Source organism: Gracilinanus agilis, chromosome 2, assembly GCF_016433145.1.
Source record: "Gracilinanus agilis isolate LMUSP501 chromosome 2, AgileGrace, whole genome shotgun sequence".
Lineage (NCBI taxonomy): Eukaryota > Metazoa > Chordata > Mammalia > Didelphimorphia > Didelphidae > Gracilinanus > Gracilinanus agilis.
The window spans coordinates 700150526-700174448 of NC_058131.1; the positions used below are offsets into that span (position 1 = coordinate 700150526).

The following is a 23923-nucleotide window of genomic DNA, read 5'->3' on the forward strand; positions in this document are numbered from 1 at the left end:
CCACAGAGTGCTTATCAAAGGCAGAGGGAGGCCAGGAATGATGACATATCTTATCCCTTCTTTGTAAGCCACTAGAGATTCTGCCGACCACAGGTAAAGAGGCATTATAGCAGGCAAGAATGGCTAGCCTGTACAGACATGGATGTTGAGTTAAAATATAACATGAAGCACTCAGAAAGCAATAATACATTGTATGCCTGAAGAAATGGACTTAAGATAGGTTATGAAGGGTTCAAGGTGAGGAGATTTTGAGTAGGAGGATGAGATATTGTAATTTCTGTTTGTTTTTTTTAAAGACTATTTCTCAACATTGTGGAATATGAATTGGAGTGGAAGCAGGGAGTCAGATTAGGAAGTTATTATAGTAATGCAGGTGAAAGTTAATGAGAGCCTAGATTAGAATAGAGAAAGGAATTGGTGCAAGAGAGATTGTGGATGTAAGGTTAAAAAGAATTGGTAACTGTAACATGGGAGTTGAAGAAGCAGAAGGAATCAGACATGAGGCTGTGGTTTCGAGCTTGGGTAAATATTAGGATGATGGTTCAGTTCATGACAGGAAAGTTTGCAGAAGGATTTGGATTGAGAAGTTTGAGGGAGGAAAATACTTCTCCCCCATGAGACATCTAAGAGGAGCTGTGCAGTTGGCAGTAGGTAGAAGGCAGTGGTACAAGATTGTAGTTTAGGAAAGAGATAAGACTTTGATTTGGCAATCAGCTTTATAAATGTTATTCTATGAGAACTTATGAAATTATCAAGGGAAAGAATGTAGAAAGAAAAGAGTAAGGGACCCAAGATGGAGCCTTGGGGAGCACCACCTAAATAATCTGTCAAAGAAGACTGAATTGGAGTGTTCAGCCAGGTAGGAAAAAAAATAAAATTTAGAGGAATGTTATTGAAGCCAGAGAAGGAGATAGCACCCACCAAGTGATGTTCAGTGGTGTCCAAACCAACTTCATATTTATTGTTGCTAATTTATATGAGTAGAATAAATATTCCTCTTGATAAACTGGCTTCCCCAGTCCACTACAGTGCCATTGTAGGACTTTAGGTGAGGGGAAAGACAATTCAAGCAGTATGTCTTTGAAATAAGTTCTGTTGAGATTGGAATTCATTGACAAAAACCTAAATGACATCATAACTTCATAAATCAATAAATCAAGAGAGTCAGACATTTGTCACTCATGGCTAATTTGATGTTCTTTGTCAGAATAAAATATCAACAGATTCTGCTGTAAAGACTAGGCATTCTGTCATTTGACTGAAGCCAATAAAACTCCCCTATAACAAGTATCTGACAAAGCAAGTGTGGAAAGAAAAATCCAGATAAAATCCAGTATCTCAGCAGTGGAGGGTAGTTTTGTATGCACAAGGAACCCACTGTCTTTTGTCTTTTAGTAGCAGTTCAAGTGATTATATCCTTTTAGACATTTGCAATGTCAGCAGGGTAGTTGGGTTTGAATCTCAAGTTGAGGTGATCTTCTGACCATTAGTCTATTGCAGATATGGGCATACTTGGGAATGGTAATGCTTTCTTCACCATGATAGAGTAGAAATTTGGAATCAGAAGACTTGCTTTGCTAAAGATTATGTATGTGGCTTTTGTATTGGGTTCAATTATTTCTAAGCTTTTAGCACATCATTATAAAAATAAAGGAATAATAATGTTACTGCATTGCTAATACATGGTATTAGAATATCTTCTAGACTAATTTTCTCTATGGTGTTTTTATATCTGTTTAGCCATTGTTTCATCCTCATAATAGTCTCGAGTTAAAATAGGGACAAGCATTAGCTTTGCCATCTTAATACTGGCATGTGTAATTTTCTTGTATTCAGGGTCATCAGGTGCAGCCTTCCAATTTGGGAAGTGGGAGAAAAGTTTTTCTGCTAGCTGATTTTTGGGAGAACCTGCTTATGACTCGGGATTGACCCTAAGTTGAAAAACTTAAGACTGCATCCTTGCTAGCAATGTCATCTTCTTTTCAGCTATGAGTGTTTGTATCTTAATAGCATGTTTCTGCCAGGGTGAACTGGCTCTTACAAAGCTTTTGATCAGTTTTTCTCTTTTCTCTTTGCAGGCATGACAGCAGTCATTTGTACTTACCCACTTGACATGGTTAGAGTTCGCCTGGCATTCCAGGTGAAAGGAGAACACACATACACAGGAATTGTTCATGCATTCAAGACAATTTATGCAAAGGTACTTCCTTTTTATCTCCTTCATTTCTATCTACCTTATGTTATAAAAAAGCATCATAGGATGAATATTGGCTTCACTTGGAGTTAAGAAGGTATAGGTTCTAATTCTGACTCAGACACAGTCTACCTGTGTTCGTTGTCAAGTTGTCATCACCCCCAGAAAGACTGAGACTAGAAATTACAGACTCCGTGCCAATCAGCTTCAGTTGAGAAAGTTTTCCATATCCCATAGTTCCTCCACACTTAGAAAATCACAATTTTTGATCAAAACCCAAAACAATGATTAAAATCTGTTGGCTAGATGATAAATTGAGAGGTATTATTCCAAAATATGAGAGAGGAAAGGAATACTTTTTTATAGATCAGAATTAGAGTATCATGTTCATATCTGAGCACACATTTGAGAATACTTCAGGCTGTTCAGTGTCCAGAAAAAGGCAGTCAGGTGAAAGAGTTTATGCCAGTTGAAAATCACTTGGAAGAACTAAGTAAAGATGTGTGTATTCTGGAAAAGAGGAGACTTAGGGTGATGGGATAGTTGTTTTCAAGTGTATGTGTAAGAGCTATAAGACTTATTCTGGGCCCCAAAGGGCAAAGGTATCTTTTGCAAGTAGACACATTTTGACCTAGAGAGTGCATTTCTACTTTATCAGAAGTCTTTAAGCAATTAGTCTATAACACTGTAGACACTGGCATTCTAGTTTGTACCACATGATAAGTTTTTTTGTCACTGATTTAAGTTTGTCATAAAAGTCACAACTTATTTGTTTTTTCTTTGTTTTAAAAGGAAGGTGGTTTTCGTGGGTTTTACAGAGGACTGATGCCTACTATTATAGGAATGGCTCCCTATGCAGGTATGGATCACAATTTGAATTTTTTAAAACTTTTCAGATACAACTTGAGTTTGACAGTTATAGGAGAAATCTTTGTAAGAAATTGAAAGAAGTCACACAGGTTCACTCTGAATATGTCTTTGTTGCTTTCTTTACCTTTGTCATATATAAAGGTGGCTCATTTGGCCTGCTCTTTACTCTCACCTTGTCTTCCTTTTGGAACAACTGTGTTTATGAGATGAGGGAAGAGTATTATCTGTGACCTTCTTTATGTAAAAACTAACTGGGCCTTATGGGAATAGAATCTAGAACATTGGTTGCACTAGTATCAGGCTCTAACTGGTCAATAGTATTATCTAGTACTTGTATATACAAAGAGATGACCTGAGGATTAGCTATTAGCTGTAATATTATAGATTGTTTCTTATTAACAGTTTAATTGATCCAAATATATTTTGTTTTTTGAAGTCACAAGAATTTGTGGTAGAAAATATATTTCATAAATTTAGAAGGAATAAAGATAGTTTGAATAGCAATGTTCAAATTCTAATCTTTTTTGGTAATTTAGGATCTTATCTTATGTTAAGAACATTGATGACATTCAAGCAAGGACTAGTAACATCCTCTTTGCTATAGAGTCATTTAATCTCACAGCATCCAAAGTAGAGCTCTCAGGCACCTCTTGTCTCTATGTGGAGGTGCACACCTGGTTGAGTTTTTCTCATTCTGACAATGTTGACTTTGAAGACTCAGAATGGGCATCAGGTTAAAAGGTAGTTCCTTATAATGTCTGAATTTTTTTTAACTTGCGTGTTATTTATTTTTAGATAATGTGGACTAAGTGGAAAGACTGCTTGAACTTGTTAGCATCTTAGCTTTACCCCATATTGGGAATGTGACTTTCTCCAGGCTAAAATTTTCTTACATAAATGAGATTATTGAACCAGATTAAGGGTTTTTAACCTGAGCCTTAAGAAAAAAAATTTTTAATAACAGTATTAATGTGATTCATTTCATTTCTAACTGTATTTTGTTTAAATCCTTTAAAAACATTATTCTGAATATAGGTCCAAAGGCTTTACTTTCACTGTCAATGGGGACAAAAAAGTTTAAGAACCCTAGGACCTGATGATCCCTAAGGTCCTCTCTGATTCTAAATCTTTAATTTTATGAAAGAAAACATGGCTTTTAATGTATGTTCTTGTCAATTTACTTGTGATCACCACTATTTTAATATGGCGACCAGAATCAAAAGCCAAGCTAGATTTTCTTTTACAAGTTATAAATTGTTTTCTCCTTAACTTACGCTATAAACATTTCTTCTTAATTTTGTATGAAACTATAAATAGTTGAGACATTAGGTCTTTTTGGTAAGGGTTACTTATGGATTTAATATGATTCCTATTGGTTTCCTTTAACTTGTGGATAAACTTGTTTATATTTTAGTGTTTTGTAGTGGAAATTATGCATTAGGCAAAATGCAATAATCAAGAAAGAAGAAATGCATTGTTATGGACTTGAAATAATGTATTGTTTTTCCATTCCTGTGTTGCTAAATGTTATAGTAAATGTGACATTTTGCTTTTTAGGAGTTTCATTTTTTACTTTTGGTACCTTAAAGAGCATTGGTCTCTCTCATGCTCCTACCTTGCTTGGAAGACCTTCATCAGACAACCCTAATGTCTTAGTTTTGAAAACACACATTAACTTGCTTTGTGGTGGCATTGCTGGAGCAATAGCACAGACAATATCGTAAGTTTCCCAACCACTGTAATTTAGGAAAATCATGTGAAATTGCATAATACATGTTTTGTGTATATGTAGAATGCTAAATTCTTACCTAACCTCATTTTTAACATTGAGCTTTTCATATCTTAATAATTTATTCATAAATAATATAATAATACAAATATTATGCATTAACATCTTGATTGTGAAAACCATAATAGTTGTCACATATTTTAAGTTTTGCTAGTTTCAAATAATTTTCAACTGTTTGCCTTTATTTTATTAAATAAATTTTAAAATTTGGCCTTTTGAAAAAATAAGAATTTTCCATTTCCCTTTATCATTCTATACTTTTTTTCCTTCTAGAAAAATCTGTAAAATTTCAGAAAGTTATATTCATCTGCCATGAGCTTTTTTGCTTATCCTTTTGTTTTAATGTATTTCTTACTGTCTTTCCCCCTAGTATTTTTGTAATGCTATCCTCTATACCTGGTTCTATAATCCATTCTGTTAGGAATCTGGAATTTACATGTTCATTACATCTTATGCTCTTTCCATTGATTATGCATGGATTTTCTTATCTTCTGAGTCTTGAACCACTGTTTGACCCTACCACTATTTGTAGCTCTCTATCTTACTCCTTTTCTCATTTTCTCTGCCAGACTTCTATACTCGGCCACCTCTGCTTTCGACATGTCTTCCATTCCCACTCCCACACCCAAAACCCTTCTTACTAACTTGAGAGGACATTTTTGCCCCCCATAATATCATTCACCATCATCATTTGGTAATACTTAATTCTATTGATTACCCTCTGCTCAAAATTTTTCCTACTTGCTTTCCATACTATTTTTTTCTTGAATCTCTTTGTGGGAATTATTGATTTTACTTTTCTTCTTCTTTAATGGTGAGATTTCCTGAAGATTCAGTCCTTAGACTTGTCTTTTCTTTTGACATTTGGTCCTAGGAGAACTGATTCTTCTATTGGTTATTCAGTTATCTTTTTTGTTCAGATGCACCAATGCTACCTCTGTCTCCTGTTATAAAGAAGGTATCTTTAGCTGATATTATGGTTATTATAGGGAATATTAATCAGGGAAGCTGTGCTTTGGATTCCCTTGATAACTGGTGCAGAGACAACCGAGTCCTATCACTCAGTTGGATAGGGGATAACTGCCCCTTCTCGATAACTGCGCCCAGGCAGGATCCCTAAAGGTCAGGTGGATGGGTAACCCTTTCAGGTCCTACCTGGGGTTGGATTGATTATTAATATTGGGCTCTATCAGCCTTGGACAACATTTTCATCTGACTGCGTTGTTCTCTCCCCAAGAGTTGTGATGTCATAACTACTCAGGAAGGTACTTAATAAACTTTATCTATAGATGTTAATAAGGGAAAGGAATAATCAGGAATGGATTGGGGATAGGAGACCCTGTCACTAATGGCTATGATCACTAATCCCTCAGGACTGTAGGCTGTTTTAATAATGCTGGAGCTCTTGTTCTTCACTTCCTCTGGCTCAGCTTGGCCACAGCCAAACCAGAGAAAGCAATCAGCTTGGTTGATACAGATATCGATGATCCCTCTCAGCTTCTTATTGTCAGTTGTTATGTCAGTCCTACAGCCGTCAGGAAATACCATCCTTACCTCCCTCTGCTTCTTCTCCTTCCTTCTTCCTGGTTCCCTTCCGGGCCCGGATACCTAAGTATCTAATGATGGTTCAGATGTCTAAATATCTAGATGGAATTCAGAGAGAATCAGAGGACCCATGGTCAGATCCACAGGACAATGCTCCAAGATCAGATCAATGTCCAAGGCCAAGGGTCCCAGGCCAAGGGTCCAAAGCCAAAGGTCCAAAGCCAAAGGTCCCTGTCAGATGGCTGTCAGGGTATTTATATCCCCTGGCCAACTGCCTTTCCTCTTGTCCTTACGGCATCTGGGAATATTCCGATGTCTCCAACTGTCTTCATCTGTCAATCGAGGTGAGACTCACAACTCCCAGAGTTTGAATATGACACTCCGAAGCCATAGTTACACATTTTCATCCATCCCGAAGAAACATTTATTCTGCCATCACCTCAGATCTACTTATCTTTTAGTTCCACAAACATTTCCCACTGTGGAGCTCTTTTGTCAATAAGTGTTTAAGCATTAGTTAAGCTGGTGTGTTGTTGGGCACTTATCCTGAGCTAAGGATAATAAGACTAGCACCAAACAGCTGTTGCCTTTAAGGAGTTTACATTCTAATAGGAGAGCCTGTGAGTACTCAAAAAAGTGTAGGCAGACAGAATCAATACATAGTAAATTCACCATGGTTATGAGAATGGCATGGGCACTAGGATCCCTAGGGATGATGGGAATTGGGAAAGCTCTCTAACAGAATGTAGTGCTTGAGCTGAGGCTTGAAGGAACCCAGGAATTCCAGGAGGCACAGAAGGGAGGGTTGGGTAGAGTGTATTCTCGGCATGGGGGACAAGTCAGTGCAAAGGCTTGTGGGTAAGAATTGAAGCATTTGGATAAGGAGTCCAGTCACCAAACTGTGGGGTAGGTAAAGGACACTAATATCTAAGAAGACTGGGACAGCTCTGAAAGGCCCAGTTTATAAAAGTACTTGAAAGACAGTTTATATGTATTCCTGGAAGTAATAGAGCCTCATTATACCAATATTCTGTGGTGGTTTTACTATCTGTGTGTGATTTGAAAACCCTGGAAGCATTTTAGACCTTCATGCACTCATTCAGCCATCAGCTCTTTTCTTTTCATTCTGACTGCCACTCTCCTAGTCTAGGCCTTTATCTGGGAGAATTTGGATTTAAGAACCTCTGAGATTTCTTCCTTATCTAGGTCCACAGTGCCACTCTGATCACTTTATGGCTGCCATGCCTCATGCCCTTGAACTTGGTGTGATTCCCTCTTCCTGTCCAAATTTCCCCCCCTACTACTCTAGTGTCAACTTCCTACATCTCAGCCTGCTCTCTTTACTGTCTTTTGATTCTACCTTTGACTTCTCCACCATTCAGCCTCTGTTCCTGATTCCCTCACCTTCTTTCCAGTCATCCTTATTGTTTAAGGCCCCAAACCTCTTAAATTTCTTCAAATCACACTAGTTGTTCCCATCTCTGGATGCTTACAATTCTTGTCTGTGAAATCCTATACTGAATTGCCTTGTATTTTACAATTTTCACATGTTGGTAGCTCAGTTATACACTCATGGAATCTCAAAATTGGTCTTGTTCTTCTCTCAGGGACCCATACACACTAGAGTGACTCTAGACATGCTAATTTAATCAAATGCTCAAAAAATGAATGTCCTTGAATTGATCTTTTCTCTTCCTTTAGTTATCCACTTGATGTAACTCGTCGTCGAATGCAATTAGGGACTGTTCTCCCAGATTCTGAAAAGTGCCTGTAAGTTGTATATCCCTTTTTGTTTTCATTAGTAATAGAAATGTTTAACATTTTAAAATAAGCAGTCACAGAATTTTATTCTTGGAATGTATTTTAGAGACCATTTTGTACCACCTTTTCATTTATAAATCATGCTCAGAAATGGACTTCTCCAAAGCCATGTAGTGGGGTGGTGGTAGTCAAGGGGCCCCCTTTCGAGAAAAAATATTACTTGGCCCCCTGGAAATTAATTTTAAAAAAATTTTAATAGCAATTAATGGGAAAGATAAATGCACCTGTGGCCATCACCGTCTCCCTGGATCGCTGCAGCACCCACCAGGGGGCGGTGGCGCCCACTTTGGGAATCACTGATCTAGATCATCAGATCTCATGGGTCTCAATCATTTCCATAATGTACTTTGCCATTAACAAGGAGGGTTCAAATAAATGTTGACAAATGTATGCCAGGACGGTACAGCTCCAGGGCGTTTGGTCCTTTTGTCATTTCAGTAACTATTTTAGCTAATGGAAAATGGCCATCAGTGTTCACATCGCCTTTTTCCTCATTCCTACAAAGATGTGGCCTGACCTTCTAATTGATGATGTATTTCAGTACAATGTTGAAGACACTGAAGTATATCTATGGACACCATGGAATTCGCAGAGGACTGTATCGGGGCCTGTCTCTGAACTATATTCGCTGCATTCCCTCACAAGCGGTGGCGTTTACAACCTACGAACTCATGAAGCAATTTTTGCACCTGAACTAAAGTCTTGTATTTCTGTAAGATTGTCCAGGGATGCACGCCTGTGTGTGTACATACACACATGCATATGCACGCACACACGCATGTGCACACATATACACACACACACTGTTATATTTACGTTGGGGAGGGGAAGGGAATTAATGGAAGTGGAAAGTTACTCTTGTCATGTCAATCCCTGGTACTTGACTACTTGATTTTTTTTTTTTAAGCCAAAAACCAGAAGTGCTTCCTCTAGTTTTTTGATGCCATAATTTGTGGTTTCTTGATATGAAACACATCTTTAGGCTGACTCTGGGTGTTTTATTAAGTTAACCAATTTCATTAAAATAAATAAAGGGTCCGAGAGAAACTGGCGAAAGATACATTGGTGTCTATTCACAGTTTTCTGAGCTTTATCATGTTCTTCCAAGCTTTTTTTAATCATGGCATGAGAAATCCCAGGCTTATGCCAGATTTAATTAAAAATTATGCTGGATTTTTAAATGAACTGGGTTCATTTTGATTTTTAATTGGATTTAGTAATTTGTGATCATTGTAGCAAGAATTTATGCTGAAATTTTATCTTGCTCAGTTAGGACAAGCTAGCACTGAAAGGGTGATATTTTGGTGGTGGCAGGGGTGGAGGTGGTAGTGACTGTTATCTTGTCTAAATCAATACAATGAACCATGGGTTAAAAATGTCATTTTAAAATAAAATTTTGAATGTGACATAAATGGTGACACAATGATTCAGAAACTAAGTAAACTTACTTGCAGATGTTATAGTTATAGTTATAATGATTCAGAAACTAAGTAAACTTACTTGCAGATGTTATAGTTAAAAAACATTATTCCTTGACACTATGGTATATTTTACATACATTTTTTAAAAAGACAGTCCACTCCTGAAGGACAATTATAACAAATGTGAGTAAACCTACTATTCTCAAAAAACAGTTCAACCCTAAGAGAGATTGTATGTGTTATGGTTTCTTTTGCACATGATACACAGGTAGATTGAAAGCATTCTTGTTATTGTTGATGTAGTGATCAAAGGGTGATTACTGTGTTTGTATATACAGTAATAGATTATGTGCATTAATATATTACTGGATCAAAATGTTCTTCCATGAAACAGACTCTTCCTCTCTTGCAAATTTATTTAATGGAGAAATTGAATAAATTTCTAGTAGTCTCCTGTTTAAAAACAAGCAAGTTAAAAATGCAAGATTTTCATTCTTTGTAGCCACTTGTTTTAGGGTCATTTTTATTTATTATTGTAAATATTATTTTAGAGGTCACGATGTGTAGAATCATTACCATGAGGTAAGTCATTAGAAAATTAGTTGAAATTATTGTGTGCTTCCATATTTGTTTTGGGATAAGATAATAAGCATTTCTGTCATTGCCTTTGTCAATTAATTAGTTTTAGGGAAAAATCAGATGAATAGAGTTTATTTTCTTTTGACTAATCAGGTAAATATTTGATTTGATTTATAAACCTCTCAGTTGATGGAACTGCATGTGCTCCTAGAGCTATGTTATATGTTTCTTCTTCTGGGTTATGCTAGAGCTAAGTATTGTCAGGCCACCTGGAAGTAATTTAAATCGATAAATCCATTATCTTCTGTTGTCCCCTGAAAGGGAACTACAGATGTTTGACTGAGGGAAAACTTGCATTCTGTGCCATTTATAGAATACATGCGGAAATTTAATAATAAAGACATTTTAGTCATGTTTTGAAATATATTTCCTCCTTTTATACATCATAAGTTCCATTTACTACAATAGAGGCCTTCATGTGTGGTAATCACAGAAGAAAGCCGGAATCGAAGAGCTGTCACCCTCCCTTTTGCTAAAGTTGTATTACTTTAATTGGGTCTTAAAAGAATATTAAAAAGTATTTTTGAGAGTTTTGCTAAACTTTTTTCATAAGGGAGGGTTCTTTTGGGAAATGATTATAAAAGAGTGATGTGATGACTGTTGTATTCTGAAGGATTGGTATAACTCGATCCCATTCCTTCATTTTAACGGGTTGAGCCTTTGTAAGTTACATTAATATCTTCATCAGGAAGGATAATGATTCTCAGACTAGAATGGATAAAATAAACATAGTTAAGAGAAATCCAAGATAGACTAGAGAGATAATAAAGGATAAAAAGTGCCGCAAAGATACTGCTTTAAAGTTTTCCCTGAAAACTGGTTAACTAGGTGGCGCAGTAGATAAGAGCACTGGTCCTCAGAGTCAGGATGGCTCTTTGTGAGTTCAAATTCAGCCTCAGATACTTAATAGCTATGTGACTCTGGGTAAGTCATTTATCCCTGTTTGCCTCAGCTTCCTCGAAATAGCCAAGAAAATCCAAAGTGGAATCATGAAGAGTTGGACACAACTGAACAATAACAAAGAGAACCAAAGGATGGAAATAGCAATTTTGGCAAGGAGTGAGCTGCTCTCTAATGCCTTAGACCAGAGGACTTCTGAGTCTGGAAAAGTTGGCCAAGGGATGTGAGCACTTGATTTAGAATCAAGTTTAAATTGCAATTATACCACTTTACTACTGCATTAGCCTTTCTGAACCACATGTTCATCATCTATAATATGAAGGGGTTGAATTATATGAGTTCTTAGGTCCCTTTCAACAAAAAGTTAGTTTTTTATTTTTATATCATCTTTATCTCCAGGTGATATTCTTCCTTCCCCTATCCATCATGTCATTCCTAGTAACAAAGAATTGCCAAAAAAAACCCCAAGAAAAATGCTGTTCAGCAATCCTAACTAAGGTGAGATAACAATTGAGTTTGTACCCATTGTCCCCTACCTCTGGAAAGATACAAGTGGGGTGCCTTTTTTTAAGGCAGGGAGAAAGTGAAGTGGCTATAGTTCATTTCTAGGTACTTCTTAGCTGTATGTGACCCTGGGCAAGTTGTCTGCCTTGGTTTCCTCAATTGCAAAAATGAGATAATAGTACTTTATGGTTGAGATAATATTTATAAAGTACTCAACATAGTACCTGGCATAGTAGGTGTTTAAGAAACTCTTGTTTCCCTCTCCTTCCCTTTTAGTGCCATGCTTAGCTATGTTTGTACAATATTCCATTTTTGATATACTTTCCATTTATATTATAGTCATTCTCTAGACTGTTTCCATGGTTCTGCTTACTTTGCATCAGTTCATATAAAATTTCTCATGTTTCTCTACTCATTCAGTACTTTTTGTGGCACAGTGAAGTTTGGAACATGTATAAAATAGAACTTCTAAACCAGGGGTCGGCAACGTATGGCTCTTTCTGCAGGAGCCATAAAGTCCATTTTTTTTCAGGCGCTGTTACAGGAGCGGCACTGTGAGCAGTGTACGGCTCTCACGAAATGACATTTTAAAAAATGTGGCATTTATGGCTCTCACAGCCAAAAAGGTTGCCGACCCCTGCTCTAAATCCTTACCCTGGTGTTTCACATCCCAATATCTTTACAAAACCTCTTCTAGTGTTATGAGAATTCCCACAATGATGTGAATGCACCAGTATTCCCAATTTATTATCAAGAGGACTGGTTTGTTTGGGCCCAGATATGAGCCCTAGGTGGAATTCATAATTCTTCTAATCATAGGTTTATGTGATACCAAGGGAACAACAACAAAAATGAAAGACTTCCAGTGTTGGGACTACATGCCTGGAACTGTGCCACACTTGAAATTTTGAATGGATTATAAATTGATTTCTTTTCCACTTGGATCAGTGATTCCCAAAGTGGGCATCACCACCCCCTGGTGGGTGCTGCAGCGATCCAGGGAGGCGGTGATGGCCACAGGTGCATTTGGGGGCAGTCAGTAACTGTAAGGGGGCCGTGATAGTATGTGACGGGGGCGCTAAGTAGTATTTTTTCTGGAAAAGGGGTGGTAGGCCAAAAAAGTTTGGGAACCACTGACTTGGATGAAGTAACCCAATCTTTCTGTGTATATACCTAACTGAAAACTTTGGGTGACATTTAAGAACTGGGATGGAGTCAAAGAATTAACAAAGATACTAAAATTGATGATGTGGCTTTCCTAGAATCTTAAAGAAATGTACAAAGCAGAAAGATCCAGAGTCATGGACAATCTGTAATATCTGGAATGCTGCTATTTAGAATGAGCTGAGGTTTAATGCTAGGAATCATAAAAGAAAGGCAGAATCTTAGTGATAGAAGAACATCAGACTTGGGCTTCCTGACTTTGAGGCACAATTCTGCCATTTGATGGCAAATCACTTCATTTTTTTTAAGGGTTGGATTTTCTTAACAAGATTTGAACTAAGTGACATCTAAGGTTTTTTTCCTGTAATACTTGCAGCATTAGCAGAAAGACACTACTGATGGAGAAGTCACTTGTCTCCTTTTCTCCTTTCATCATCATTAGGAAGTGTGTGATTAGAATTTTCTCTCCAGAACTCTTTTCCAGCTTCCCATTTTCGTTCTCATGTTAGGTCCTTATGATTTGAAGATAAAGTTGTGGGTGTAGCTCCCCCTCACTCTCCATTCCTGGGAAGGTGGTTGTGGAGGTTGGATGAGAACCAGGCTGGAAAATTTTACCCATGTGGTCTTTCTTAGGCTTTATATTTTTTTCCTTTTATTTCTTCTACTTATAGATGGGAGTTATTGTGGAAATGGAATTGACTTAGCTTGGTAGTTGATTTGCTGTGGGGAAGAGTTAAGGATGATTGGATTGGTGAGTCTGGGTGAATGAAAGTTGTGATCTCCACAGAACAGGAAGATGGGGGAAGTTGTCATTTTGTTTTGGGCATGTTTAGTCTGGGGTTCTTATCTGATATTTGGTAAGAGATGTTTGATAGGTAATTTGGGAAGGAACGTGCCAGGCACCATGGCAAGGACCAAAGGATACAAATAAAAGGAAAAAAAAAAGACTGCCCTTAAGAAGCTCCATTCCAATGGAATAAGATAACAGAGCCGAAGAAGTTAAGGAGTAGAAATGAATGAAGGTGCAAGGAAAAGGAATCAAGGCCACACTAGATTTCTGCATAAAATAGGAGCCCTAGGAAGAACTTACTAAAGAGAGAAGGGGATGGGCCTTACAAATATAGTCCAGCTTGATAAGGTTTCTGTGGACAAGTTTAAAGATGAGAGTAGAGGTATGGCTTTGAGGCCCAGAAGCCAAGAACAGGTAGGAAAGAAGGAACAACAGCCTAGACTCCTTCACAAATGGAATCCTTGAAGGACTGAAGCAAAGTAGGAATTTAGGCCTGGATATATGTGGATCTGAAAGCCCTCTGCATAGAAAAGACAACTGAACTGGGAGCTGATTTAGAGCAAATACAAATGAATTATAATGTAGTTTGTTCAGCTATAATGACATATAATGTGTTCCTAAAAGTCACCAAACTGTAATTGTGGTTTATGGAGAATATGGAATTAGAGGCACAATATTCAAAAATATTAATAAGATTGTTGTTTTTCAGTTGTGTTGAGTCCTTGTGATCTCTTTTGGGGTTTTCTTGACAAATATACTGGAGTGGTTTGCTATTTCCTTCTCTACTTATTTTATAGATGAGGAAACTGAGGCTAACAGGGTTAAGTGACTTGGTCACATAGCTAGTAAATGTTTGAGGTCAGATTTGAACTTGGGTCTTCTTGACTTTAGGCCTGGTGGGAGCTCTATCCACTGAGCCACCTCGTTGTCCCCTACCAAAAAAAGGATAGAAACCTAAATAAATGGTAGCAAAGATTAATGTATAGTAAATTGTTAAATACGTAAATACTATAACAAATAATGGCAGTAGTCTGTTGCCTTAGGCTGCTGCTCTATCCAGTTACTGTAGGCCAGAGGGTGACCTACACTACAGTGGAAGGTGAGAGAGAGGGTAGTGGTAGAGCAGCTTTCAGCTTACAGGTCCTACCTCAACAGAGGAATAGTCAATAAATATGGCACTTTACTCTGAAAAAAGACCTTAGAGTTACTGGCAGAAGTGGACCTTGGAAGGGTTGCAACTTGTGTTTTACTGTGAAGTGGAGCAATTTTCCGTATTTTCTCACTGTTTTCTCAAAGATAAAATTATGCAGAAACAAATGGAAAATTCTCATTATGCTCAAATGATTTCCTAACAGTTTAGTTGCTTTGGAACAAATTCTCAGTTTAAAAATAAGTGTTAACTGTTTTTCTGCTTCCCTTTTCTTTCCTACCTGTGCCTCTGGTCTCCCAGGAGGATTTCATGATTTTCAGTTTAAGCAATCAAATGTAATAAAAAAAAGTGCTTAGCCTGGTGCCTAGCACACAGTAGGTGCTATATAAATACTTATTTCCTTCTTCTGCTCTTCTCACCCCAATAAATGTTATTTAGTGACTCAGAGCAGGTGTCTGATAAATATTTGAATTGGCTTCCAGTATCAAAAAAGAACAAGATCATCAAATTTAGGTCCTATTTCAAGATTTACCAATAGTTTCTTGGAAATGTTGTACCGCTTTTTAAGCCTTTCCCTACTTCCATGCTTAAGGATTCTGTTGGGGTTTTTTTGTTTGTTTGTTTTTGTTTTTTTAGTGCAGGTTCTTCTTTAACTGATATAGATCATAAGCCTGATTTACTGACTATGAATGGTACTGGAGAATACCTTAGTTTAAAAAATTCAAGACTGGTACCTGACATTGTAATAAGGACATTCTGGGGCCATTGAGGCAAAAACCGCCAGAAAAGACATATTTGAAAATCTACCTCAAGACTCAGGCAAGGACCAGTCTGACCTCGCATGTCTACAAATCACTGTCTAAAGAACACTTGGCTTTCTTAATTAGCTCGAAACATCCTGATCAGTTAACTTACTATCACTAACCTCAACCTCTATCTCTGCCACGTGGCCTTCATGCATATAAGCTATACCTTGGTACTTTTGTACTCTTAAAGAAATCCTTATGTAAGCAATGACAGACCAAAAGAAGCTTTGAAGATTACAATTGGGTGAAGAGTACTCCTAACTGCAACTGGACAATCTAATTAGCACCAAGGATGTATCCTCTTGATATATTTTCCTTTGATCATAGAGTGTAGAAACTATATAAATGTTGGACCTATATGCTCAATAAAAGGGAATCTATGATCCCATTCACAGCCCCTTGATCCTGTCAACTTCTCATCCGTGTGGGATTTCCCTCTCTCTTCTTCCTTCTCCTCTGAGCCTGTCTCTGTTGAGAACCAGCTTGTATTAGTAATGAACTTTTCCAGGCTCTGCCAAGCTGGCCCATCTCTAGCTAGACCTGAACTCACAACTTTTCAGCTTTTTTTTTTTTTAATGGGACCATACAAAGCTTGAGTTACACCAGTATAGCCTTCGAAAATGATTGTCATCTCTTTGCCTTAGTGATTTCCTGGAATAGAATTTTGGCATCTCTGTATCAAGGTATCAAGTAAACCTGTACTTTCCCTGCCCCTTGTCCCTCTCTGAGATGGTGAATATTAAATTGATCATTCGGCCAATATCTATTAAGGACCCAATATGTGCAAGATACTCTGGGAGATAATGTTCTTCTACAAAATTAGTCCTTCTGCCACATTGTGTGAACAATATTCCATGTCTCCTTCCAAGTGTTGGAACAAGTTATCTTCCTGTCTATAAAGTTCTTCACTGTCCTGCTTTGGAATCCCCAGCTCCCTTCAACTAACAGGAAACTGGTCCTTATCTGCACTGTTGTTAGTGCTTTCCTCCTTCCATGAAAGCATCTAATTATTTAGTTCATATTTTATATTGACTTATCTGTGTCCAAAGTTTCCCTTCATAATATGCAAGTTCCTTTTGGGCAGAGATGTTTGTTTTTGACTTTTCTTCCTAGCATCCAGCAAGTAAAACGGGGGAAGTGAATAAATGTGATATAGTGCCTACTAGGTGCCAGGCACTGTTAAATTCTTTATAAATTTTATCTCATGTAATCCCCTCATACAACTGTGAGGTAGGTGCTATTATCCCTATTTTACAGTTAAGGAAACTGAGGGAAACAAAAGGTTAATGACTAGTAAATATCTGAGGCTAGATTTCAACAGAGGTCTTCCTGACTTTTGACTTTGTACTCACATTGTGCCACTGAGCCCAGCTTTTTCTTCATTACTGAAATTTTTTATGAGCATACATTATTAGCATCAACCACCCTTCACAAACAGGATAAAGAAGTGCCAGGATTATTAAAAAAGGAGCTCACAGAGTACCTGGAAGAGGGAATAAGAAGGAAAAGGGAGATTAAAAGTTTTGGGGTCTTGGGGGCAGCTGGGTAGCTCAGTGGATTGAGAGTCAGGCCTAGAGATGGGAGGTCCTAGGTTCAAATCCGGCCTCTGACACTTCCCAGCTGTGTGACCCTGGGCAAGTCACTTGACCCCCATTACCTACCCTTACCACTCTTCCACCTATAAGTCAATACACAGAAGTTAAGGGTTTAAAATTAAAAAAAAAAAAAGTTTTGGGATCTTGATTGATAGCTTGAACTGAAATTTAGATCTAAAATGAAGAGGACAGTCTATTCTTTTTATCTTTGTAACCCCCTCACTTTGTATAGCAAATATTTATTAAATGCTTGTTGAATTTTCAAAATATTTTTTGTTTCTTTTTATGACTGTGGCTCATATCCATTGTTGCAAAAACCCAAAGCAAGAGCCTCTGGGCAGGTTGATCTTGCCAAACTTTTGCCAGCAGGAGACCAATCCATGAATATTAACTGTCACTAACAAAGTATGATTCAAAATAGACTCATTTCTCAACAGCCCTTTCCAAAGCTCATGGTTTTGCTTTGTATTCAGAGGTGATGACATGCCATGGTAACACTAACACCCCTTGGGATGCCCATGGCGTAAGTCTGCAATTCTGAATCCTCTGGCAGTTTCCTCTGCCCACTGAATAGCTTTCCAGCTCATGCTGTGAAACATTCATTTTGTAGCCACAGCTCAAAAGATGATTAGAGTTGGGGGGGAAGTTGGAAATGAGATTCTAAAATTTAATTAAAATAATTAAACCAATATTTTATATAATATACAAACATCATAAATCAAGATTATTAACATAAATATAATTAATATGTAAAATAATTAAAATACAAGTGTGCATAGTGATGTCAACAGTATCTCAGTGCTAAGTAAAGATTATCACCTCCATTCTGTATATAGTAACATGGGGAAATGCTTGAGTCAGTGCACAGTGAAATAGGAGACATCCTATTATCCCCAAGACCTATCATTTAAATGCTTTCTGAAAGGAGTGTTTGCATTCTGCTTTCTAGGTCCTAATGATTCCAAGGATCCCATTTGTCCTATAGAATGGCTATTCATTTGGTCATTGGACAGGAATCATGCATTTAGAGTACCAACAGCGAACATGTAAAGAATGTCACTGGGGAAATGGGACAAGAAAAGATTGGCCAAATCGTAAAGCAAGAGGGAGAGAGAATGTGTTCTGCTACATGATGATTATTTGTATCTGAAGTCAGCATCAGGAGACACGGAGGAACATCCCAACCATATTGTGTAAGGGCCAGAATGTAAGGGCTTAAAAATAAAAAGGTTGGACTAAATTTATAAGAGTGTGGTTGCCAAGAATTATTACTCAATTCCAAATTATTTTTTATGGTATTTTGTTTACAAAAGGAGGAAGAGTGAAAGTAAGAAAATCAGAGAGAGTAGATAATTACTCCAGTCTGGTCTGAACCAGGCAGGGCTTCAGAGGTCCCAGCAAAGAGGGCCCAGGGATAAATTAAACAAGGGTTTTAGCCATGCGGCCCTCCTCCTCTCCAGAGGCTAGTACTTCCAGAACAAGTTAGGGAAAGGAAGTCAGCCTTTTTCACTCACCCATGTGTTAGTCCTAATAGGAAGCAGTCCTCAGCTGGAGCTCCTCCAGGGTCAAGTTGAAGGTGACTCTCCCCAGTTAGAAGGTTATCTCCAGAAGACAATCTCTTCAGACCATCTCTTCCCCTGAGTTCTGGACTTGCTTTTATGGTGACTTCTTGTCTCCTCTCCTCTTCACAGGGGCCAATCACAGTTTCCAATTGTCTAGCACTGCCCAGGGAGAAGTGTCTGTGGGATCTACTTTGAACCTTCTGAAGGTCAATTTCTCATCAAAAGGGCTCACAGTTTCTTGACTGTTTTTGAGGTTCTTAAAAGAATTCACAGGTTTCTGACTGTTTGAGTTAAAAAAGATGGAGCTCTCCAAGTATCTTGCTGGCTTCTCACTTAGCACTAAGTAGGGTGTGAATTCACTAAGTGGTTTGTTAGCTCCTCCACCTAGTTCAAGCTTGTACTTAAGTTAGTATTAACTCAGGATAGGCAATAGAGTAAAGAATTCTCTTTCACAATTGGTTGGTCTCCTTTTGGCAGATTTTTTTTTAAACACGTCCTTTCCATCTTAGAATTAATATCGTGTATTGGTTCCAAGGCAGAAGAGTGGTAAGGACTAGACAATGGGGGTTAAGTGACTTGTCCAGGGTCACACAGGTAGGAAGTGTGAGGCCAGATTTGAACCCAAGACCTCTTACCTTTAGGCTCAGCTCTCCATCCACTGAGTCACCCAGCTGCCTCCCACCTTACTGTCCATCTTTAAATGTATGTTGTGCATTGGTTCCAAGGCAGAAGAGCAATAAGGACTAGGCAATTGGGTGGTGAGTGACTTGCCCAGAAGTGACCTCCAGCCTCTAGGCCTGGCCCTCAATCTACCTACCTGCCCCCTTCTGGTAGATTTAAAGAAGATCATGGATAAAGCTTGAACAGGAGGGGCATGGTTGACTGGATTGTAGGAGGGAATACATCAAGGAAATTGTATTTTCTCAAAATGAAATAAACCAGCTCCTCAAATCTATCCTTCTGAAGGCATATTTAAGCAATGACTTGGACTCCGAACCCTTCATTCTAGTCATGTACCGTATTATCCCCAGAGCTGAGGCCAAGTTGAGAGAATGAATAGAGATCTTAAAAGTATGATTGGAAAATTGTGCACTGAGACTCACTTAAAATGGCCTGAAGTTCTCCCTTGAGCTCTATTTTATCTGTGAAACAGGCCCAGGGGAGATTTACACATCTCAGCATTTGAGATGCTTTTTGGACATCCCCCTATACAGGCTAAGCCTTTTTCTTCTGCATACACATCATTACTGGGGGACGACACTTCTATTGCTTCTTATATACAGGACTTACAGATCAAATTGTCCATGAATCCGGAGCTGCTATACAAGCAGGACTTACAGACTTCTCACTCCATACTCCATGACCTACACCCAGGAGACAAGGTGTACATAAAGAACTTCCAGCACACTGGAGAAACTCTGCCTGCCTGGGAAAGTCCATTCTAAGTCATGTTAACCACTCTAAGAGCTATCAAAATTGGAGAAAAGGTCTCCTGGATTCATTGTTCACATGTAAAATGGGCACTTCCTATTGATACTGATTGACTGTATCCTATAATGCAATTGTTTTTATTTTTATTCCTCTTATGATTAGACTAGAGATAATACCATTACAAAAGTCTGTAGACAAGTTGGACAGTTTTGGCTGACACATTGTCATGGAATGTGAACTATGAATTTTTGATTTTTAAAAAAAATTATTTTTCTTTTTATTTGCAATAGGATAAGTTTAAAATATCCATTAGCCCTAATAGCTATGCATACCCCAAAGCTTTAGACTATGGAAACCTGCCATTGATTGTTAAATATCATGGAACTGTTACTAATAATTGCGTCTGATTTCAGAAAGAAGCAGTCACAAAAGAGCTGCTGTATAGTGCCAAGAACCACATGGTCAAAGAGACCAACAAATCCCAGTGGTATTGATGAGAATCTGCAGCAAGACAGGACTTGTTGAGGTTCGAGGAAGTGGCTGTTTGGACAATGTCAGACGCCAGATTTCCCCGTGCCAGATTTCTGACAAGGATCTTAGTTTAGCTGCCATTTTGGCTTCCCTATCCCTGAGATCAAAGGTAAAATCAGACCAAAGAAACATATTTCCCTTTTACTTCAAAATTTAGTCCCTTTTTCCTTTCTAATAGTATGGCAATTTTCTGTAGTCCTGGCTGCCAATGGGTTAGTGCTATATTGTTAAAATTGTTCTACAGTCTTGTGGGACATAAATCACTTTAATTGGGTCTTGATTCAAGGACCTGTTATGGGCTTATTCTTGCTTCCTCAGAATTTTTACATTCACTTTGATTTTAATTTTTTCCCCCCAAGTTTAATTTTTCTCTTTAATTTTTTTTATTTTATTTAATTTTTTTATGTTTTTGGATTTCCTTTTTACATTTGATTTATATACCCTGTAACTAAGGTATGTAGCCAGGGTTGATCCAATTATTGGTCAACTCCCTCCTCAGGGGAGATTGTATAATTTTCATAAAATCTAAGATTAAACTTTTTTTTGGGGGGGAGAAATTTCAGGAAAAGAAGCTCGCTAACTCTTCAAATCAAAAGTGAACTTTTTAAAGAAGGTGCCATAAAGAAGCCTGCAGAAACCACACACTGCATCAAAAGATCCAGAATGAACTTTGGGATGTATTGAATCAAAATAAAGGAGGTTGAATGTAAGTTCTTATACCAAAAAGGATTGTCCCCTAATTGACTTTTTGTCAATGTACCTTGCCAGTCATTGGTTTCATGAGCTCTCGCTCTCTCTTATTTCCCTCTTATTCCCAAATTATTGTAATTTCTTAGTGCAATATTGTACGCATCTCTAGCCAGAAGATCTTTAGAGGTAGGTATAAGCTGGTTACGTGAAATAATTCAATGGGGAGACTAGCCATATTAATCTCCTGAAACCCTTAATTGAGGAGATTTCAACATGTTTGTCTCCCAATAGAATCACAGGGGTATTGTGTAAAGGGAACCCCTTCCTCCCAGGGTCCTGAACTTTCTTCTCACCCAGCCTATCCCATTGGCATGGCTGGAATGCTCCAAATAGAGGTCCCAGGTTAAGAGCCCTAGGAACATGACCTGGAACTAAGAGTTATGAGTCTGGGTCAGAGAGACTTGGACTGCTTCCTGAGATATGATAGACCAGCTCTGAGAGACAGGAAGGGACGTGGAGAAAAGGGCTATACCAAGATTGTAGAGGAGATTGAGGCTTTTGGTGTGAGTTTTCTGGGATTGATTCTTCTACTCCATTCAGCTTTGGTGGCTGGGGTGGAAGACAACCCTCATGGGCTAGTAAGACTCTTGCTCTCAAGAGGCTACTGAACTTCTACGTGGAGACCAGAACCGTGTCAGCTTTGTTGGGGAGTGAGCTGAAATTCTAGGGATCAGATTTTAGAGTGGTAGGCTAGCTAGGAAATAATTTTCTACTTCCTTCTTTCCTTCTTTCTTTCTTATACTATATTTATATTAAATTAAATTGTTAAAAGCTACTATCATCCTTGTGACTTAAGAGTTAATTTTATAAACGATGACCACAATAATTTTTTTACTAATATTATTTAACAAAACCAATTTCTAAATCTTAAATGTAGCATTTTAATTATTGCACATTACACTTATTTTCATTATTACAGCAATTTGACAGGGGAAAGAGGTTTCTCTTGTTTTTTAACCTGTAATAGAGGCAGTTAGATGGCATAGTTGCTGGCCTTTGAATCAGAAAGACCCGAGTTTAAATTCTGCCTCATATATCCTAGTTATGTGATACTGGGCAAGTCACTTAATTTTTTAGCCCTGATTTCCTCATCTGTGGAATGGAGATAAGAAGAGCACCTGTTTCATAAGGTCAATGTGAGGATCAAATGAGAGACCTTTACAAACCTTAAGGAATTATATAAATGTTAGCTAACAGTATTACCTTTATTAAATTCAGTATTAGTATTCCTTAATATTGAAATATTGAAGAGATGAAAATGGAAAGTGATTCTTTATACCTATTAATTAGCATCATTCATCCAATGGTAAATAATCTCCAAATATCAAAAAAACTATAAGATTTATTTTGCTTTAAAGTTTAGTGACAGAAACAGTGAGGTTGATCAGTGCAACAGTATACATCATATAGCAGCGAATGAGCAGAGTGATCTAATGTTTGATAAAACTGAACACTCCATTTTGGGTTTAAAAGAGAATAATATGGAAATATGATTTCAGTGATAATATATGTGGAATTGCTTGTCAACTCTGGGAGGAGGCTGGAAAGAGGGGAGGGAGACAACAAGAATCATGTCACTGTGGAAAATTTTTAAAAATAAAAAATAAAAAAAAACAGAATATTCCAGTTTCCCAGGCTGGTGGTGGATCCAATTTGAAGTTTTCTCTGCAGAGATACTTGAGCGGTTTGCCATTCACTAACTGATTTTGAGGAAACTGAGGTAAACAAGATCTCATAACTGTACCTGGAGTCAGATTTGAACTCAGGAAGTTCTGGAAGTCTTCCAGGCTCCCGGCCTGGCTCTCTTCACTGCCATCCTGGGTAAGGATTCACTACTTGATAAAAATTGCTGGGAAAACTGGAAAGCAGTTGGGCAGCCATTCATCTCTGTGCGAAAGAGAGAAACCTGGGATGCTAGGATGGGGGTTCTCCCAAATAGCTGCTTTGGCTTCCTAGCTACACTCCAGTGAGGTCTTGAGAGAAGTCTTAGAGCCCAGCAGTGCCTCCCTGCCCATGGAGCAAATTTTCCTTGGGATTTGTCCCCCTTCCATGGTTTCTTTTCCCATCTATCCAATGCAGCAGGTAATGAAAAGACCCCTCTTGGACTTTGCCACCTCCTGAGTGTGTGGCTTTGAACAAAGTATTGATCTCTTTAAGCCTCAGTTTCCTCCTCTGTAAAATGGGAAGGTCAGGGATATCTGATCTATCTCCCCTGGGTCTTCATCTTAGGATCCTACTGTATGCATCGGGTTGTACTCCTTCCACAAGTATTTGTTGCCATTACTGTGTGAATGAGTATTATTAAATTATAACAAACATTACCGTGTACCAAGTCGTGGAAATCCAGAGACCAAAAGGAAACATTCTCCAGCCCGTAGGAGGTATGGGTTCTCCTCCGCAGCTGGGGGAGCGGAAGCTAAGCTCTGCCTGCCAGGGCACAAGCGCCCGGAGGGGTTGGTGG

At 38.1% G+C, this 23923-nt stretch overlaps 1 protein-coding gene across 2 annotated transcripts in view; it reads left to right on the forward strand.

The window, feature by feature from the left end:
* The window catches only part of SLC25A16 (solute carrier family 25 member 16), a 28492-nt gene extending 17693 nt beyond the window's left edge, over window positions 1–10799 (forward strand). Inside the window, exons 5-9 of one of the 2 annotated variants that reach the window (XM_044662938.1) lie at window positions 2079–2200; window positions 2987–3053; window positions 4622–4784; window positions 8100–8168; window positions 8761–10799. In XM_044662938.1, coding sequence (XP_044518873.1) covers window positions 2079–2200; window positions 2987–3053; window positions 4622–4784; window positions 8100–8168; window positions 8761–8917 — 578 coding nt within the window. In that variant the 3' untranslated portion in view covers window positions 8918–10799. The remainder of the gene's footprint in view (window positions 1–2078; window positions 2201–2986; window positions 3054–4621; window positions 4785–8099; window positions 8169–8760) is intronic. The other variant, XM_044662939.1, reaches the window with a different exon arrangement.
* Window positions 10800–23923: the final 13124 nt, after the last annotated feature.